At 43.8% G+C, this 21074-nt stretch overlaps 1 protein-coding gene across 14 annotated transcripts in view; it reads right to left on the bottom strand.

The window, feature by feature from the left end:
- The window catches only part of LOC126424950 (uncharacterized), a 311907-nt gene that overhangs the window by 20896 nt on the left and 269937 nt on the right, over window positions 1-21074 (bottom strand). For 9 of the 14 annotated variants that reach the window (XM_050087818.1, XM_050087817.1, XM_050087809.1 and 6 more), the window contains exons 5-7: window positions 16635-16820; window positions 4956-5135; window positions 612-851 (exon numbers count right to left, since the gene is read on the bottom strand). The exons of 3 other annotated variants lie outside the window; for them this stretch is intronic. In XM_050087818.1, the coding sequence (XP_049943775.1) occupies window positions 612-851; window positions 4956-5135; window positions 16635-16820 (606 nt within the window). The remainder of the gene's footprint in view (window positions 1-611; window positions 852-4955; window positions 5136-16634; window positions 16821-21074) is intronic. 2 more of the 14 variants (XM_050087812.1, XM_050087810.1) reach the window with 2 other exon arrangements.

The raw sequence follows: 21074 nt of genomic DNA, 5'->3' as shown, positions 1-21074 counted from the left end.
TACCCAAGAGGACGCCATCATCATTTAACCATACAGTAAAGCTGCATGCCCTCGGGAAAAATTACGGCTGTAGTTTGCCCTTGCTTTCAGCCGTTCGCAGTACCAGCACAGCTAGGCCGTTTTGGTTAGTGTTACAAGGCCAGATCAGTCAATCATCCAGACTGTTGCCCCTGCAACTACTGAAAAGGCTGCTGCCCCTCTTGAGGAACCACACGTTAGTCTGGCCTCTCAACAGATACCACTCCGTTGTGGTTGCACCTATGGTACGGCTATCTGTATCGCTGACACATGCAAGCCTCCCCACCAACGGCAAGGTCCATGGTTCAGATTGCTATTAATGTGACAGTTGCGTTCCAGTCAGACCTGCTGGTGGGAGTGGACATGTGTGCATGAGGTGTGCTTCTCTCTCTCTCTCTCTCTCTCTCTCTCTCTCTCTCTCGTCGAAAGCTATACTGTGTAACAGTCTTTCTGTCGTGCATTTCTGCTTCTCGACAGGTCACCTTTGTTATGAGTAAGAATCTATCCTTTTCCTTATATTATTCTTATTCCAACCTGCAGTTTCCAAAGCTTGAACCTGCAAAGTAATTATGTAGACACAGATCTTTCCTTACCTGAGACTGATGAGATTCTCCGGAAACTTATCAAAAGGCTCTCCAGTAACATCCGAATAATCGAATGTCAGACAGCGCAAACCTGACAATTTGAGGATGCTGCTCACACCTGGCTGCAACTCTGTAAAATACGTGGTACCGAAATACACGGTACCCATTCGCAACGTGTGAAGTCGCGGTAGCCCGACGAGGTAGGGGAATAGGCCTCCGCCGAGTCTGCTACAACCTGTCACATCTAGTCTGGAACAAACCACAAGTGCACTATCGTTTACACGGGAACAAGTTGGCAGAAATAAATATGATGAATTTTACTCCTAGCTGTCACCTTTGAGACAGAGCATTTTTCATGTAAATCAAAATTATTGTACATCTTCAAGTAAAATTGTTCCAAAATTAAACTTAAGTCTAAGGTGAGGGTGATGACAAATACACCTACAAAGTGGCATGACTGTCATAAAGGAAAAGTCACAAAAACAACACCTTACACAAGATCTGAAGCAAAGATTTGCAACATTGACGACGATACCCTACTCCTTGAGATAGCCTCAACATCAGGCTTTATAATCACCAAGCCATTGTTAACACAATGGAAAAGAGCAAAATGCTACATTAGCCACTATCTCACAATGAGAAACTTCAGGGTTATGCATTGAGAAGAAAAAATTTTCTTTATTTCTTTAACAAAAACACACTTTTTGCCTAGAGAAAATACACTATCCCTTGGGTGAAAGTACATTTTTTCCATGTTAAGAGACAATATACTTTTCCATTGAGCTATAAAATTTATCAGTCCTGGGAACTGTAAAGGCTTTTATGCTCCAGTGCAGAGAAACCACCATTGTAATATTTCCTTACATAAAGAATGTAGGTAGAGGTTTCGCTAAGAATTTTGCACGATTGCACTGAAATGCCGATTCTTTGCATATACAAATGTTTACCGCATTTACCCGATTATAAGATGAGGCTTTTCCCAAACTCATCATTCCTAAACTGTAGGATCATTTCATCTCGTATTCACAGTCAACATTTTCACATTGTTTTGTAGAGCATATAGAGGTCATAATACATTTAGAGATGAAGCTTTGACTCTGAGATCACATGCAGGTCAATTCTGAAGAATTTGGAAGGGCAGGGAAAGGGTGGAGGGAGGGATGACAGATGCCTTCTCAGGTCCCACCAAAACCTTTGAAATTGCAATGTATTCTGAATAAACAGGCAAATAATTGTGACAGCAAAGATATAAATTTCACAGCTGTACTGTCAGGATAATGATTAAAAACAGTGGTACCACAAAAAAACTGGGTTAGAAGCAAAATAGGTAGAAAAGAAAACAGTCCAAATATTAATGAAAACCATATCTTTTCCTTTATTTTAACTCCTTATCATAAAACCCTGAGTTACCTCAGTTTTATTATTCTGACAGATACTAAAAATCCATAGTGTACTTGGGCAGCTTATAAATAGACCTGTGAAAAAGTAGAACTCCATTTATACCTGTTTCAGCACTGATAGTTAAGTGTTCAGCCACTATAGAGCATCTGGTACTGCGTTTGTACCTGGCTGTCGTGGTGGTTGCCACTCGGTACCATCTTTACTGTGTGCAGCTTTAGATGCTCGACAATTAAACACGTGCATTCCAGCCTTTCTCCTGTATTGTTGTTTAGGTTTACTACAGTGATCCTAAGTCTGACATTGAATTTAAGCACGTTGTTGTTGTTGTTGTTGTTGTTGTGGTCTTCAGCCCTGAGACTGGTTTGATGCAGCTGCAAGCTTCTTCATCTCCCAGTACCTACTGCAGCCTACATCCTTCTGAATCTGCTTGGTGTATTCATCTCTTGGTCTCCCTCTACGATTTTTACCCTCCACGCTGCCCTCCAACACTAAATTGGTGATCCCTTGATGCCTCAGAACATGTCCTACCAACCGGTCCCTTCTTCTAGTCAAGTTGTGCCACAAACTCCTCTTCTCCCCAATCCTATTCAGTACCACCTCATTGGTTATGTGATCTACCCATCTAATCTTCAGCATTCTTCTGTAGCACCACATTTCGAAAGCTTCTATTCTCTTCTTGTCTAAACTATTTATCGTCCATGTTTCACTTCCATACATGGCTAACACTTAAATCAATACTCGACGTTAACAAATTTCTCTTCTTCAGAAACACTTTCCATGCCATTGCCAGTCTACATTTTACATCCTCTCTACTTCGACCATCTTCAGTTATTTTGCTCCCCAAACAGCAAAACTCCTTTACTACTTTAAGTGTCTCATTTCCTAATCTAATTCCCTCAGCATCACCCGACTTAATTCGACTACATTCCATTAGCCTCATTTTGCTTTTGTTGATGTTCATCTTAGATCCTCCTTTCAAGACATTGTCCATTCCGTTCAACTGCTCCTCCAAGTCCTTTGCTGTCTCTGACAGAATTACAATGTCATCGGCGAACCTCAAAGTTTTTATTTCTTCTCCATGGATTTTAATACCTACTCCGAACTTTTCTTTTGTTTCCTTTACTGCTTGCTCAATATACAGATTGAATAACATCGGAGGAGGCTACAACCCTGTCTCACTCCCTTCCCAACCACTGCTTCCCTTTCACACCCCTCGACTCTTATAACAGCCATCTGCTTTCTGTACAAATTGTAATTAGCCTTTCGCTCCCTGCATTTTACCCCTGCCACCTGCTGAATTTGAAAGACAGTATTCCAGTCAACATTGTCAAAAGCTTTCTCTAAGTCTACAAATGCTAGAAATGTAGGTTTGCCTTACCTTAATATTTCTTCTAAGATAAGTCGTAGGGTCAGTATTGCGTCATGTGTTCCAACATTTCTACGGAATCCAAACTGATCTTCCCCAAGGTCCGCTTCTACCAGTTTTTCCATTCGTCTGTAAAGAATTCACGTTAGTATTTTGCAGCCATGACTTATTAACGTGATAGTTCAGTAATTTTCACATCTGTCAACACCTGCTTTCTTTGGGATTGGAATTATTATATTCTTCTTCAAGTCTGAGGGTATTTCGCCTGTCTCATACATCTTGCACACCAGATGGTAGAGTTTTGTCAGGACTGGCTCTCCCAAGGCTGTCGGTAGTTCTAATGGAATGTTGTCTACTCCCAGGGCCTTGTTTCGACTCAGGTCTTTCAGTGCTCTGTCAAACTCTTCATGCAGTATCATATCTCCCATTTCATCTTCATCTACATTCTCTTCTATTTCTATAATATTGTCCTCAAGAACATCGCCCCTGTATAAACCCTCTATATACTCCTTCCACCTTTCTGATTTCCCTTCTTTGCTTAGAACTGGGTTTCCATCTGAGCTCTTGATATTCATACAAGTGGTTCTCTTTTCTCCAAAGATCTTTAATTTTCCTGTAATCAGTATCTATCTTACTCCTCTTGAGATAAGCCTCTACATCCTTACATTTGTCCTCTAGCCATCCCTGCTTAGCCATTTTGCACTTCCTGTCAATCTCATTTTTGAGACGTTTGTATTCATTTTTCCCTGCTTCATTTACTGCACCTTAGAAAGTGAAGAAGAATGTGGCGTTATTTCATTCGAGACCGAAAGTGACGACAGTTTGCCAGTCGAGCGACAAGTACTTGCCGGTGGTACGAGATAAATACGTCCACTGTGCTCTGGCCAGCTTCTACGAGATTTCTGTTCACAGGAAACCGTTGTGAAATCCACACTTAGAATTGACAGTTGCACAGAAACCTAAAAATGACTCCAAGTTTCAGATATATCAATCGAAGTCTAGTGCACCAGTATGCTCAGGATTTTACTATTGGTGATTTTCAAAATTTTGTAACTTATAATTTTGAGCTCTAAAAACCATCTTTATATTTCAGTATGTAATGTCTTTCAGTATATAATGTTTTTCATTAATAAAAAATATCATTTTTGGAACATAATTTGAAAAATATATATATATATATTAAGGGGTTAATTCTCCTTGTATTATCAAAATGTAGACAGTCAAAACTGGAATTTTAGGCAGATACATAATGTCAATAAAACAGTTTGTTACTCTGATTAGTCAGGGTATGTTAAAATAAATGTTTCTAAAGAAGCCTTTCGGATCGTCTTATACTTGGGTAAAAACAGTAGTAAACTTCATGCGTGTTTGACAATTGTTGCACTCTACCTCAGTCATATTGCAGTTTTAATGGCCAGCTGCATATTTTATTTAATGTCTTGACTTACAATTCTTATTCAACACAATTTCAGTCACAACATTTATGAGTAACTCACACGATTCTGTACTACTTCACCAGTTACGTTTTCATTATTCAGCAAAATACTCTGTCTGCACTACACTGCAAAGCCAGCAACATCACTTACATTTCAAGATGTTCTAGACGGTCAATCTCCGAGAAGGCAGCAGGCGACAGCTTCGTAGCGTGAGTGACGGAGAGCTGCCGCAAACCGGGACATCCGTGGCTGATGGCAATTACTGTGTTATCTTCCACACCGTATCCGTGTGGTAGATCCAGCACTTTCAGTTGTGGCAGTCCTCCATTCCTTAAAAATACAATCGAGTACATAGTTTATGTTGTGTCACATTATTTTGTCTTTATAATGGGGGGAAAAAATAAGAAACAGCAACCTGACACATTCTGCTTACAATGACAGAACACACCCTGCTCACCAATTTTGATAACTTCAGGACGCTGATCAGTTGCCACAGCAAAGTAACTCTCATGAAAGGATAGGATCACAACACTACATTTTTTGGAAACATCCACGTCAAATGAACCGAGGCGCTATCTGATTTGCACCAAGTACAATTTTAGAACACTAAAAAATAGGGAAATTGTAACTATATTAATTTTCCAGGTATCAAAATTCTAATTTAAATTTGTTTCATATATGTTCGACTGATCACGGACAGTGGGGACACGCGGATATCGAGGTGATCATTATATAGTATGGGAAAATAAAACTGGCCACAACACGAGAGTAGAGCAACATTGGCAACCTCGATTTGAGCAATAGAGAACCACGGGTCAGAAATGCACCGTCGGGAAGCTCCCGCTGTAGAACAGCAGCCGGTCAGCTGCGAGGATGTGTCTAGTTGTGTAATTTTGTCAGAATCAGTGCTACTGAAGTTGTTAGAATAAAAGTTAATTCAGGTTATCTCTACATGACAAAAAAACAAACATGTAGCCTATACATTTCAGTATTAACAACACTGGATCTTACAGTACCTCATGTCAACTATCTACATGCAGTCCTGTTTCTCCAGTACCAATTAGTATCTTATTATTGACATTACAGTACTATTAGCATAATTGGATTTAACAGTCTACCATTAAACAGTAAACATAACAGAAAATTCGTGTGTCAGGTAACTAGCCGTGGATATGTATTTAAAGTTTTACCAAGTTTGACAGACCAGCTGATACTATCATCTGCAGCTAATTTAAGTAGTAACTGTGCTCTTTAGTGTAACAGGCAATTACGCTGCAGAAAGTTAGTTCAAGAGCACACACTTTTCCGTGCTCTCGTCACCGATCAGCTGTAGCTCCACAACGGTGCAGTTATGACCTACAGTTATTCAGAAAATGTTTGTTAATTCTGTGTCCTCTTCTGTGGTCTGAATCGATCAGTCAGGTTGTTGTTCTCTGTCTTTCATATGACCAAACAACTCAGTCATTTATGTCATACAACTGAGTCTGTGAAAATAAAAGTTTCTTAAAATGTATACAGCTGTGGTATGTGTCACGCCAAAGTTTCACCCGTTACCACAGATGTGCCTCGAGATAAAGGCCTCACTGACTGTGGCCGACTGGTACGAGACCTGTGTTCATATTATTTGTTTACTTTGATCCTCAGTCCAGATTCTGCTTTCTGTACGCTTTCTGTTTTTTATTGGCAACAAAGTGTTTTACAATTCCTATTGCTGTCTTCTAGGACTTGGAGAGGGGACTTAGTATACAAGTTTTTAATAATGAACCCGCACCTCTTGAGATGTAAAATAAGTTTGAAGATTAGAACACTTTTGAATCCACCACTTCCCAGTGCGCGCACCTATTGAGAGGAATGTGCCGTTCTCACACGCTGTTGTAATTATGACATCACGTACTATTTTCCTCTGACTCCAACAATGGCTGCAAGTACGTTCACTGGTCAGTACGTTCACAACTGCAGCGATCTGCGGTGTTTCACAGACCGGCCAAACTCTCTACTTTGAAGAGAATGTCCTTCACCACGTAGAATGGAACACTAAGACGAATATTCTAAACACTGACTGTATCGTGTGCTCCTACAGCACGTGAGTCGGAGCTTATTACCTCCACTGTGTGCGTGTCTGCACACAGTGAAGTGGAAGATATGAAAGTGATCCAACCTTCAAACTTATTTTACATCCAAATGGTAAATTTGCAGACATGGGTTCCTCATCAGATTTGTTCTGCCAAGTCACCTGCACAACCCTTAGGAACCTGTAACAGGAATTGTGAAAATCTTTCTTTAAGCGTTTTTTGGAAACATGAATATGAAAAACAAAAATTGTTACACACACACACACACACACACACACACACACACACACACTGTCTCTCTCTCTCTCTCTCTCTCTCTCTCTCTCTCTCTCTCTCTCTCTCTCTCTGTCTCTCTCTCTGTGTGTGTGTGTGTGTCTCTGTCTCTCTCTCTGTGTGTGTGTGTGTGTGTGTGTGTGTGTGTGTGTGTGTGTGTGTCCTCTAACTTGCCAAAGGGTTTCTTCTGAAAAACTCTACACTTCTGCTATCTAGTGCAGTGAGAGGCTTCCTTTACTTCATAATATTTACATTAGAACTGCCAGATCTTTGGCTGGTTGATTTGAAGCCACCAAATTTGTGAGTAACCCTGACAGCTGAGAGACCTAACCCCTGCTGGCTCAGTACATGTTTTCAGTAACAAACAGCACACCATACTGTACATATGCAAGGGTAAGATGACCCCAATTTTAAGACGAGCCCCCTTTTATTTGACTGGCTTCTTAAGAAAAATTAATTTTTAACATATTCTTGACCAATCAAAATTACAAACTGTTTTATTGACAAAGTATTTGCCTAAAGAGTTAACATTATACCTGTTCTAAATTTATGCCATTTTAATTGAATTAACTGTGAGTTGTTCTGATGATGTGATGACCTCAGAATATGGCTGTTTTCATCCAAATACGTGTAGGATTTTGCTTTTGTACAGGTGTGACAATTTTGCGGTGTCTCTCACTTCCAAACACATAATCTGCTCACTGCTCTCTCATTAGCTACATAGAACTGACAGCTGACACATATCCTTTCACACCCATCATACATCACAGTGAACATCGATAACACTACAGCGGGAAACACACAACTATGCCACTGGCCCCTATGTAGACGAACAGTCTGCTGCAGAAGTTAATACTACTATTGTGTGTTTGTCCAGTTTTAAAGTCAATTCAGTTCTGAATACATGTGCATTCAGGCAAACTGCAGTTTAAACATGGAAGATGTACAAAAAGAGACAGAGTATGTGGTACAGATTACCACGGTTGGCATATCAGGTATCTTATGTGACCTCAGTAAGGCATTTGCTATGGTGAACCATACGCAGCTGCCCCTCAAATTAGCTTCTTATGGTGTCCATGAAAAATCTTTAAATTAGTTCAAGTCATATCTCAAAAATAGGAAACAGAGGGTAGTTATACAACATAAGGGCAAGAAAGCTTGCTCTAGTTGGAAGGAAATACATGCAGGTGTACCCCAGGGGTCCATACAAGGCCCATTACTATATAAATGACACACCAGGTAAGGTAACTTCAGATACGATTCTGTATGCAGATGACTCAACAGCAGTAGTCTGCTGTAAAAACACTGAAGAATTAGCACAGAAAACAAAACAGACTGATCATGTGGATTGCTTACTGAAGCAGTTAAATAGTTTTGTTTATGCAATGAGGGTTCTGAATAAAGTAACTGACTTAGCTGTTAGGAAAATTGTGTATCATACATATTTTATATCAGTTGTAAGGTATGGCATAATTTTTTGGGGAGTTGAAAAGGAAGCCACCTAAGAGTGTTCAAGCTACAGAAAAAAAATTATCAGAGCTATGACTGGAACAAACCTTTATTTGCAAGCCTTGACTTTCTGACCATTCCTTCCATGTTTATATATGAAACACTTCTCTGAGTTAAGAAACCCACATCTTTTTGAGGGAAATTCATTTGCACATACTTATCCAACAAAACACAAACAAGATTACATGTTACATTGCCATAGACTACCATTATCTGAAAATACTGCATATTACATGGCTTTGAAGCTTAGCAAATAAAATCCATTCAAAGATGAAGGACTGTAAGCTAGAATCTACCTGTGCAAACATTGAAAATATTTAAAAAGCCAACTGCTACTACAGTGTGGATGATTTTATAAACAGAGACAAGTAGGAGATAATATATCTGTTTTGTTTTCCTGTTTTTTCTACATTACGTTCTATGTGTATGCTTATGTTCCCTTTTACTGGAGGTATATGTTCTTTTTAAATGTGTCGATACTTGTAAACTATAATGAGAACTATGTATCTAAATATGTAGATGTAAACACATATATTACATTTATGGAAATATGTGGTCCTTGAGGTATGTCCATATTTATAAACTACAGAAACAAACATGAAAAATACTTCCATATGCGTTATTTTAATGTATCTTGTTTTAGGTATCCTTAGGTAGGCACAGATATATTCATTGATGAGTGACCAATATTTCAATCAAACGACTGTATATAACATGTCATGTGACAATAAAGATGTTGTGTTGGCTGAAGAGTCAACACCGTGTTACGAGAGGAGGCCAAAAGGCACGCATTTTAGCTCACGCAGGCTGGCGTAAGGAGGGAAGAACTATATTGACGTGAGATCTGGAACATGACAAGGAATTAGAATTCAGAAAGTGGACATAATTAGTTTGATACTTAACTTTAATCCATTAACGATATTTTTTTTTTTTTTTTTTTTTTTTTTTTTGGTTTTAGGGCGCAAAACTTCTATGGTCATTAGCGCCCATCCCGTGACGTAGGAAACAGGAAAAAAACGAAATTTAAAATCAGCAGCAAGGGGAACAAAGTCATAAAATTTGAGAAACTAAAGGCAGAAGGAATGCTTTAAAAATCCACTATAGAAAGGGGTTGGTTGTCCCCAAAAAAAAAAATCAAATGACTGACATCATTGCACTGTCACTAATAAACTGTAGAAAGCGGTCAGCTGAGCGCGTGTCATCTGCTAAAATCAACGATAGATCAGGCGATAGCTGTAGACGGGAGCGTAACGGATTAAAATAGGGGCATTCAATTAAAAGGTGTCTGACCGTCCACAGCTGAGAGCAGTGGGGACAGAGTGGGGGAGGATCACCGCTTAAAAGATGTCGATGGCTAAAAAGACAGTGCCCTATCCAGAGTCTAGCTAAAATTACCTCCTCCCGACGACGCGTTCGGGAGGAAGAGGTCCAAGCGCAAGGAAAGGCTTTCACTTCCCGCAATTTATTGTGGGGAAGTGTTGACCAATGCGCATGCCATAAATGAGCAACTTGGCGACATAAACCGCTCCGTAGATCGGTAAACGGAAGAGACTGAATAGCTGGCCGAGGAAGAGAGACTGCAGCCTTGGCCGCTATATCGGCCGCCTCATTCCCACAGATACCAGCGTGTCCCGGGAGCCAGAGGAACGCCACTGAGACGCCCCCCAGGTGGAGCAAGCGCAGACAGTCCTGAATCCGGTGGACCAGAGGGTGCACAGGGTAAAGAGCTTGGAGACTTAGGAGAGAGCTGAGAGAATCTGAGCAGATTACGTACTGTATCCGCTGATGGTGGCGGATGTAGTGGACAGCCTGGAGAACAGCGTAAAGCTCCGCAGTATAAACCGAACACTGGTCGGGAAGCCGAAAGTGATTTGGGGCGTCGCCAACAATATAGGCACTCCCTACACCTAACGATGTTTTCGAGCCATCGGTGTAAATAAATGTGGCTTCCGTCATTTGTGCACATAGAGCAGCGAATGCCCGACGGTAAACAAGTGTAGGGGTACCATCCTTGGGAAATTGACATAGGTCTCTGAGCAAGTCGATCCGGGGACGGAGCCAGGGCGGTGCTGTACGCCAAGTTGTCAAGAAGGTTTTAGGAAAGCGGAAGGAGAGAGAATGGAGCAGTTGATGGAAGCGGACTCCTGGGGGTAGTAGGGAGGAGGAGTGGCCTGCATACCCGACATCAAAGGAGGTGTCGAAAAAAAGGTCATGGGCTGGATTAGCAGGCATGGAAGACAGATGGCTAGCATAACGACTCAGAAGGACTGCCCGCCGATTGGACAGCGGAGGTTCAGCAGTCTCAGCATAAAGGCTTTCCACACGGCTGGTGTAAAAAGCTCCAGACACTAAACGTAATCCACAGTGGTGGATAGAGTCGAGACGCCGAAGAATAGACGGCCGAGCAGAGGAGTAGACTATGCTTCCATAGTCCAATTTCGAGCGCACTAAGGCGTGATAGAGACGGAGAAGGACCACTCGGTCCGCTCCCCAGGAGGTACCATTCAGGACACGGAGGGTGTTAAGGGAACGCAGACAGCGAGCCGAAAGATAGGAAACGTGGGAGGCCCAGCACAGTTTTCTGTCAAACATAAGACCCAAGAATTTAGCGACGTCGGAAAACGGAAGGTTGACAGGACCTAGATGTAAGGAGGGCGGAAGAAACTCCTTACGTCGCCAAAAATTAACACAAACGGTCTTACTGGGTGAGAAACGGAAGCCGGTTTCGATGCTCCACGAGTGGAGGCGATCGAGACATCCTTGAAGACGTCTTTCAAGCAGGCTGGTCCGTTGAGAGCTGTAGAAGATCGCAAAATCGTCCACAAAGAGGGAGCCCGAGACATCAGCAAGGAGACAATCCATAATTGGATTAATGGCGATGGCAAACAGTACAACACTCAGCACGGAGCCCTGGGGTACCCCCTTTTCTTGGGAGAAAGTACGGGAGAGAGTAGTGTTCACCCGCACCCTAAAGGTGCGCTCTGCCATAAATTCGCGAAGAAAAAGGGGCAGCCGGCCTCGAAAGCCCCAAGAGAACAGTGTGCGGAGGATGCCTGTCCTCCAACAGGTATCATATGCTCTCTCCAGATCAAAAAATATTGCTACCGTTTGGCGTTTCCGGAGAAAATTGTTCATGATGTAAGTGGAGAGAGCAACAAGATGGTCAACTGCAGAACGATGCTTTCGGAATCCGCGTTGGGCAGGTGTTAAAAGACTGCGGGATTCCAGCCACCAAGCTAAACGGTAATTCACCATACGCTCTAAAACCTTACAGACACTACTCGTGAGAGAAATGGGGCGATAGCTAGAGGGGAGATGTTTGTCCTATCCAGGTTTCGGAACGGGAACGACAATAGCTTCCCGCCATCGCCTGGGAAAGGTACTGTCGGCCCAAATTCGATTGTAAAGGCGAAGGAGGTAACGCAGGCTATGGGTTGATAAATGCAGCAACATTTGGACATGGATACCATCCGGTCCTGGGGCGGAGGAGCGAGAAGAAGAGAGGGCATGTTGGAGTTCCCGCATGGAGAAAACAGTATTGTAGCTTTCGCGATTTTGAGAGGAGAAAGCAAGATGTCGCACTTCCGCTGCACGTTTCTTCGGGAGAAACGCTGGCGGGTAATTTGAAGAGCTCGAAATCTCAGCAAAGTGCAGACCCAATGAGTCAGGAATTGCGACGGGGTCCACTAAGGTATCATGCGCGACAGTGAGCCCAGAGACCAGGGAGGAACTAGGCGCGCGTGAGAACCGTCGAAGCCGACTCCAAACTTCCGAGGAGGGAGTGAAGATGTTAAATGAGCTAATAAAGAATTTCCAGCTTGCCTTCTTGCTATCGCGGATGACGCGACGGCATCGCGCACGGAGCTGCTTATATCGGATACAGTTGGCCAAAGTTGGATGGTGACGGAAAATGCGAAGAGCACGTCGCCGCTCACGTATTGCGTCACGGCATGCCTCGTTCCACCAAGGAACTAAGGGGCGCCGGGGCAATTCGGAGGTGCGTGGTATTGAACGTTCCGCAGCTGTGAGAATACCGTCGGTAATATGTGTGACCTCATCGTCGATGCTGGGAAAGCGACGGTCATCGAATGTCGCTAGAGACGAAAAGAGTGTCCAATCGGCTTGGGCAAACTTCCAGCGTCGCGAGCGCATATATGGCAGTTGAGGCTGCAGTCTAAGAACACATGGAAAGTGGTCACTCGAGTGTGTATCATCAAGGGCGAACCATTCGAAGCGCCGAGCTAGCGGAACAGTACCGACCGCAAGGTCCAAATGAGATAAATTTGTCGTGGAGGCAGACAAAAATGTGGGGACCCCAGTGTTGAGGCAGACTAGATCCGCTTGGTGGAAGACGTCTAGCAATAGTGAGCCACGTGGACAAGGATGTGGAGATCCCCAAAGCGGGTGGTGGGCATTGAAGTCCCCAACCAGCAAATAGGGGGGTGGAAGCTGACCAAGAAGATTAAGGAGATCAGCTCGTGCCATTGGTGTGGACGATGGAATGTATACCGTACAAAGAGAGAACGTGTATCCAGAAAGGGAAAGACGGACGGCGACAGCTTGGAAGGAACTGTTTAAGGGGATTTGGTGATAATGGAGAGTATCGTGGAGAAGAATCATGAGTCCTCCATGGGCTGGAGTGCCTTCAACAGAGGGGAGGTCATATCGAACGGACTGAAAATGAGGGAGAACAAAGCGGTCATGGGGACGCAGCTTTGTTTCCTGAAGACAGAAGATGACCGGCGAGTAGGATCGTAAGAGGATCGACAATTCATCCCGATTGGCTCGAATGCCGCGGATATTCCAGTGGATAATGGACATAGGGTGAACAGAAAATGGAGGAACGTGACCAAGGGTGCTGTCAACTCAACGACTGCTCAGAGCTTGCGACCGACAGCATGGAATGGCATTCAGTCGAAGGCAGAAGATCCTGATCCATAGGTTGGTCAGGAGCAGCTCCAGCCACCAAGGATCGGCCAGTTGACCGGCCACCAGCAGTGCGCCTCGGCGACACAGAAGACGGCCGAGGGCGATTTCCGCCAGGTGGTGCTGTAGATGGGACACGCCTTGGCGGAGAAGGAGAGGAACTGTGTTTCTTCATAGCCTTCTTGGAAATATGATGTTTAGATGAAGGAGGAACCGATGGTTGTGAAGTTGCGGTACGTAAAAACTCTTCACGAGAATGCTCTTTTTTCGAAGACTTGGCGTCTGACTTTTGGGCTCGAGATTTAGCAGAACCCGACGAAGGGTGAGCCATTGAGTGGGCAGGCGAAAGTGGTGAGGTTGAACGGGCGATCTTTGCGCTGGCCGATCTGACGACCGTGGTACTAAAGGTGAGGTCGCAAGTCTGCGTGGCCGCCTCCTTTGTTGGCCGAGGAGAAGCAAGGACAGTGCTGTATTTTCCTTTCTGAGGCACAGTGGGCTGTCGACTGGCGAGTAACTTTTGAGCAGCAAAGGTCGACACCTTTTCCTTCACTCTTATTTCCTGGATGAGTTTTTCGTCCTTAAAAACGGGGCAATCTCGAGAGGAAGCAGCGTGGTCACCCATACAGTTGATGCAGCGAGGGGATGGAGGTGGACAAGCACCCTCATGGGCATCCTTGTCACACGTAACACATTTGGCCGGATTGGAACAGGACTGGCTGGTGTGATTGAACCGCTGACATTGATAGCAACGCGTAGGGTTTGGGACATAAGGGCGAATGGAAATTATCTCATAGCCTGCTTTGATTTTTGATGGGAGTTGAACTTTGTCAAATGTCAAGAAGACAGTGCGGGTTGGAATGATGTTCGAGTCAACCCTTTTCATAACCCGATGAACAGCTGTGACGCCCTGGTCAGACAGGTAGTGCTGAATTTCTTCGTCAGACAATCCATCGAGGGAGCGTGTATAAACGACTCCACGCGAGGAATTTAAGGTACGGTGCGGTTCCACCCGGACAGGGAAGGTGTGGAGCAGAGAAGTACGCAGCAATTTTTGAGCCTGGGGGGCACTGTGTGTTTCCAACAACAGGGTGCCATTTCGTAATCTGGAACAAGACTTTACAGGACCCGCAATTGCGTCGACACCTTTCTGAATAATGAAAGGGTTGACCGTGGAAAAGTCGTGACCTTCGTCAGACCGAGAAACAACAAGGAACTGTGGCAACGATGGAAGAACCGTCTGTGGCTGAGACTCAGTGAACTTACGTTTGTGAGCAGACATAGTGGAAGGTGAGGAAACCATTGCGGAAGAATCCCCCATGATTACCGGCGTCTCCGATGGCGCGCTCCTTCCTTGTGGGGGCCCTCACCGAGGGCACACCCGCCTTAGGTGATTGTTCACACCTCAGGTCACACCTCCCGACAAGCGGACGGAGGGACCAATCGGCACTTTCGGAAGGTATCAGCTCGGGTAATCACCCCTCCCTGGGCCTGGCCGTTACCAGGGGGTACGTACGTGTCCTACCTGTCTACCCGGGGCGGGGATTACGCGTTACCCCGTCACCGGCTACACATGGAAGTGCGTGGGTCGGCCTTCAGACACGCACAGGGAGGAAGAAAGACAGGGAAAGGAAAGAAGAGAGGTCTCAAATGCCGCAGCGGAGAAAAGGGTAAAGAGAAGAGGTAAAGAGAAGAGGTAAGGGAAAGAGAAGGACGAAGAAAGATGAAGACAAACAAGCAAGGAAGGCGAAGAGTGCGGTACATTTACAAGCGTCCGTCTCCGGACGTAGGCACAAACCATACTCCCAGAGGGGGAGAAAGGGAAGGAAAGAGCCAGAGGTGAGGGGGGGGGGGGCGAAGATGGGGGATGGGGAAGGATATGGAAAGGGGGGATATGCAGCCCGGAAAAGAAGGAAGGCCACATTAGCTCGGGGTCCCGTGCTCGCTACACACGTATCCGCAAAAGAGTTGTGGATCCCCTGGGGGGTCCATTAATGATGAACATTGCTCTTGACGGTACATGATTCACAATATTATCTGTTCAGATTATAGTAACTGAATATGGCACCTTGCTAGGTCATAGAAAATGACGTAGCTGAAGCAGGTCCGACGTATACTATCGGACCGCAGCCGATTTAAAGGCTACCACCTAGCAAGTGTGGTGTCTGGTGGTGACACCACAAAAGATTCTCTTCTGTTCTATTCCCCTCCCCACACTCATCCTAGTTCCCTGCCAAGCTATTCCCCCACCGAGCCTCGTATAGTGCTGCTCGAGACTGTGGAACGTGTACTACAATATCTTCAGAGTGCAAGTCAGATGTAACAACAATGACAACCACAACCGATACATAAATAAAGTTCACAATCATGATTCGGTCCAATTCTTTAACTATTGCTTACCCCACGATCTACTGACGTCTGTCATTACTATCTCCTGATGAGTCTCGCCACTATAATTTACAGTCAACCTAATACGATTTATTTTGTTAATTAGAAATCTAATTCTGGATTAATTTTCCTCTCTTCTCATCTGAATGTCACCATGTTCTAAAGCTGATTAAAAGTTGGTAATGTTTCACCCATTGTTCTAATACACGAACAGCAACTGAATTTCTCACTTGCAATGCACTTGATAAATCCTTCCAGTCTCTCATAATCAAATAAAATATTGATCTGGGGTCAGAATCGAGTAATGTTTTTTGAAGGACAACATTTCCGCTTTTGAACGTTATGTTTACTTAAAAATTAGTATTAATGTTTCTATCGGGAAACCTCGAGACTCTTTCGATGCAAATATCATTTGCCCGGCACTGCCCTTCTGAATTCTTCAAAATAAACCTGCACGTGACCTCAGCTAGCAAAGCTTCATCTGTAAATGTAGGATACCCTCTATATACTCTATTAAACAATGTTAAAATGTTAATCTCAGCAGCAACAGTTTAATCTGCCAATATTACTCGATCTCATATTTTCTGAATGGCAAATTTGGAAAAAAAAACCTCATCTTATAATCAGGTAAATACAGCAGTTACCTACTTGATGGGTCACTTACGTAAAAGCCAGAGCAGCTGTTCCGGGCGGTATTCGATCGGGGACGGACATCCTGAGTTCCCGCAAGTGCTTCAAGCTTCCGACGGTAGTGAACGCCTTTCTGGCCGAGTTGCGGACTATGTCGTACTCATAAAGTTCCAGACGTTCCAAGCTGTCGGCATATACCGGCAGCAACTGTATGACGTGCCTGTGTAACAACAGAAATGGGGCTCGTGAAAATTATTCGTCTTCTGTCACATTTGAGGAGACCACACAAACGGCATACACTATATTCCAATTCCAAATTAAGGGTTCTTATTCTGCATTTGTAACATTTCTGTGTTCGACTGTCACCTTTACATCACTTGCCACTGAAATACGACATCATTACTATTACCACCACATTAATTTGCATCGAAAGTATACCTGTGAGGGACAGATTGCGTGGGTATACATCAGACATCGTGGTGAGTGTCAGGGCACTGGGTACTAGGCCTTCTGTTGGGTACAAAATAGTCTTTCCGCTCCCAGGATTGGAATGACTCCTTATCCTCTCCCTTAAAACCCAAATCCTTTCGTCTTTCCCTCTCCTTCCCTCTTTCCTGACGAGGCAACCGTTGGTTGCGAAAGCTAGAATTTTGTGTTTATGTTTGTGTGTGTATCGACATGCCAGCGCTTCGTTTGGTAAGTCACATCATCTTTGTTTATATATATATAGGTGCCTATCGAACTGCCAGCGCTTTCGTTCGGTAAGTCACACATCTTTGTTTTTAGATATATTTTTCTTTCCCTCTCCATCCCTCTTTCCTGATGAGGCAACAGTTTGTTGCGAAAGCTTGAATTTTGTGTGTGTGTTTGTTTTTTTGCGTGTCAGTGCTTTTGTTTGGTAAGTCTCATCATTCCACGTGGGAAAAATATATCTAAAAACAAAGAAGATGTGACTTACCAAACAAAAGCACTGGCAGGTCGATAGACACACAAACAAACACAAACATACACACTAAATTCAAGCTTTTGCAACAAACGGTTGCTTCGTCAGGAAAGAGGGAAGGAGAGGGAAAGACGAAAGGATGTGGGTTTTAAGGGAGAGGGTAAGGAGTCATTATAATCCCAGGAGCGGAAAGATTTACCTTAGGGGGAAAAAAGGACAGGTATACACTCGCACACACACACATATCCATCCGCATATACACAGACGCAAGCAGACATTTGTAAAGGCAAAGAGTTTGGGCAGAGATGTCAGTCGAGGCGGAAGTACAGAGGCAAAGATGTTGTTGAAAGACAGGTCAGGTATGAGCAGCGGCAAATTGAAATTAGAAATTAGCGGAGATTGAGGACTGGCGGATAGTGAGAAGAGAGGATATGCTGAAGGGCAAGTTTCCATCTCCGGAGTTCTGACAGGTTGGTGTTAGTGGGAAGTATCCAGATAACCCGGACGGTGTAACACTGTGCCAAGATGTGCTGGCCGTGCACCAAGGCATGTTTAGCCACAGGGTGATCCTCATTACCAGCAAACACTGTCTGCCTGTGTCCATTCATGCGAATGGACAGTTTGTTGCTGGTCATTCCCACATAGAAGGCTTCACAGTGTAGGCAGGTCAGTTAGTAAATCACGTGGGTGCTCTCACACGTGGCGCTGCCTTTGATCGTGTACACCTTCCGGATTACAGGACTGGAGTAGGTGGTGGTGGGAGGGTGCATGGGACAGGTTTTACACCGGGGGCGGTTACAAGGGTAGGAGCCAGAGGGTAGGGAAGGTGGTTTGGGGATTTCATAGGGATGAACTAAGAGGTTACGAAGGTTAGGTGGACGGCAGAAAGACACTCTTGGTGGAGTGGGGAGGATTTCATGAAGGATGGATCTCATTTCAGGGCAGGATTTGAAGAAGTCGTATCCCTCTGGAGAGCCACATTCAGAGTCTGATACAGTCCCGGAAAGTATCCTGTCACAAGTGGGGCACTTTTGGGGTTCTTCTGTGGGAGGTTCTGGGTTTGAGGAGATGAGGAAGTGGCTCTGGTTATTTGCTTCTGTACCAGGTTGGGAGGGTAGTTACGGGATGCGAAGCTGTTTTCAGGTTGTTGGTGTAATGGTTCACGGATTCCGGACTGGAGCAGATTTGTTTGCCATGAAGACCTAGGCTGTAGGGAAGGGACCGCTTGATGTGGAATGGGTGGCAGCTGTCATAATGGAGGTACTGTTGCTTGTTGGTGGGTTTGATGTGGACAGACGTGTGAAGCTGGCCATTGGACAGGTGGAGGTCAACGTCAAGGAAAGTGGCATGGGATTTAGAGTAGGACCAGGTGAATCTGATGGAACCAAAGGAGTTGAGGTTAAAGAGGAAATTCTGGAGTTCTTCTTCACTGTGAGTCCAGATCATGAAAACGTCATCAATAAATCTGTACCAAACTTTGGGTTGGCAGGCCTGGGTAACCAAGAAGGCTTCCTCTAAGCGACCCATGAATAGGTTGGCGTACGAGGGGGCCATCCTGGTACCCATGGCTGTTCCCTTTAATTGTTGGTATGTCTGGCCTTCGAAAGTGAAGAAGTTGTGGGTCAGGATGAAGCTGGCTAAGGTAATGAGGAAAGAGGTTTTAGGTAGGGTGGCAGGTGATCGGCGTGAAAGGAAGTGCTCCATCGCAGCAAGGCTCTGGACATGCGGAATATTTGTGTATAAGGAAGTGGCATCAATGGTTACAAGAGTGGTTTCCGGGGGTAACAGACTGGGTAGGGATTCCAGGCATTCGAGAAAGTGGTTGGTGTCTTTGATGAAGGATGGGAGACTGCATGTAATGGGTTGAAGGTGTTGATCTACATAGGCAGAGATGCGTTCTGTGGGGGCTTGGTAACCAGCTACAATGGGACGGCCGGGATGATTGGGTTTGTGAATTTTAGGAAGAAGGTAGAAGGTAGGGGTGCGGGGTGTTGGTGGGGTCAGGTGGTTGATGGAGTCAGGTGAAAGGTTTTGTAGGGGGCCTAAGGTTCTGAGGATTCGTTGAAGCTCCGCCTGGACATCAGGAATGGGATTACCTTGGCAAACTTTGTAAGTAGTTATAAAGGCACATTTGCATGCCGAGCGTGAGTTTCCTTGGAAACGCGAGATATTAATTAAATAAATAATCACTGACAAATAAATAAAGCCTATGGCACACAACTGCAGCGCTGTGTCGCTGATAAATCAAAAGCACAATTACGTTACTCGTATGTTTGATTAAGAAGAGGGAGAGCTCTGGTAGAAGTGGTGCGAGAAGCACGTATTTTAGTTTATTGTCTGGCACACCGCCATATTTCATGTTATAGAAAATTACTGCGAGTTGCAACCATACTAGGCACTCGATTCTGAAAAGAATTTATATTTATAAAAGTAAGTAGGATTATGAACTGTAGGCTTATTCATTGAATATATCTGATTTAACTAACTGTGTAATTTTTTGTTTAGTAGACAATCACCTCTGTACGACGTTTTGGCATGGCTGGCAAAGTATTGTAATATTGAGATTTAGATTATGAGTCCGCACCTACCGCAGCAGTCTTTGGAAACGATTTAATTACGAAGTCCGATTATTTCAGTTTTATTTCACGGTCAACTACGAGTAACATTGCCTTTACGAAAAAGCCATTGTCAAGCGTCTGATACCGAATAATTAAAACCTGACGACTCATAGGAGAGACAATCATACAGATAAAATAATTAATATTTTATTTAATTTAATTTATTTTATTAATTTTATATTGGCGACTGCGTGTCGGACTTGTTATTTTGTCATTTGTTACATTGTTCTCTTTGTTTCATGTGAAAAATCAACTTTCTGGACCTGGACTTGACTATATGAGAAATAACAAAAATCAGAAGATATTTGCCAATTATAAAATTTTGCGGGAAGACGCAAGGAAGCTTCCAGCAAAATAAGGTAAGACGCAGCATCTTTGCATTAGCGGGCTTGACCAGACGTATAATTCAGTGTATTAGCTTTTCAGTAGATTCTGTAGTGTTTCTTTTCCGCATAACAGCTTCAGTGATAAATTCCATTCTCAGTATTTTTCCTTAAACAATAACGTATGCAACAATACCAATACACGAGTGTACAATATGGCCGACTTCTGTACGATATCATGTAACATGGCCAGCAGCCATTACCAATAATCTCAAATTCAGTTTATATTTTTAAATTAACAGACAGCCATTGTTGCTACGACCGATTCATGCTCAACTGCATTTTATTTTAAAATCAGTGTCAAATATTTTCTTGAAACATATATCACGTGTGGCATGGTAATAACTAGAAAACAATACGCAAAAATGGAACAGCAAAGACGTACTATTCAGACGCAATCCGACTCGGACGAGAGACAAATGTTAGAAAATGACTTTACGACAGCAACCGGTAGTGACGATTCATCAAACATTGACGCAAGTGTTGACGAAAATTTTGACAATAGGCCTTCCACCACAAAAATTTCAAAG

The sequence above is a fragment of the Schistocerca serialis genome, chromosome 10 (genome assembly GCF_023864345.2).
Source record: "Schistocerca serialis cubense isolate TAMUIC-IGC-003099 chromosome 10, iqSchSeri2.2, whole genome shotgun sequence".
Lineage (NCBI taxonomy): Eukaryota > Metazoa > Arthropoda > Insecta > Orthoptera > Acrididae > Schistocerca > Schistocerca serialis.
The sequence above is the reverse complement of the archived record's forward strand: the minus strand, read 5'-3'. Positions and strand labels throughout refer to the sequence as shown.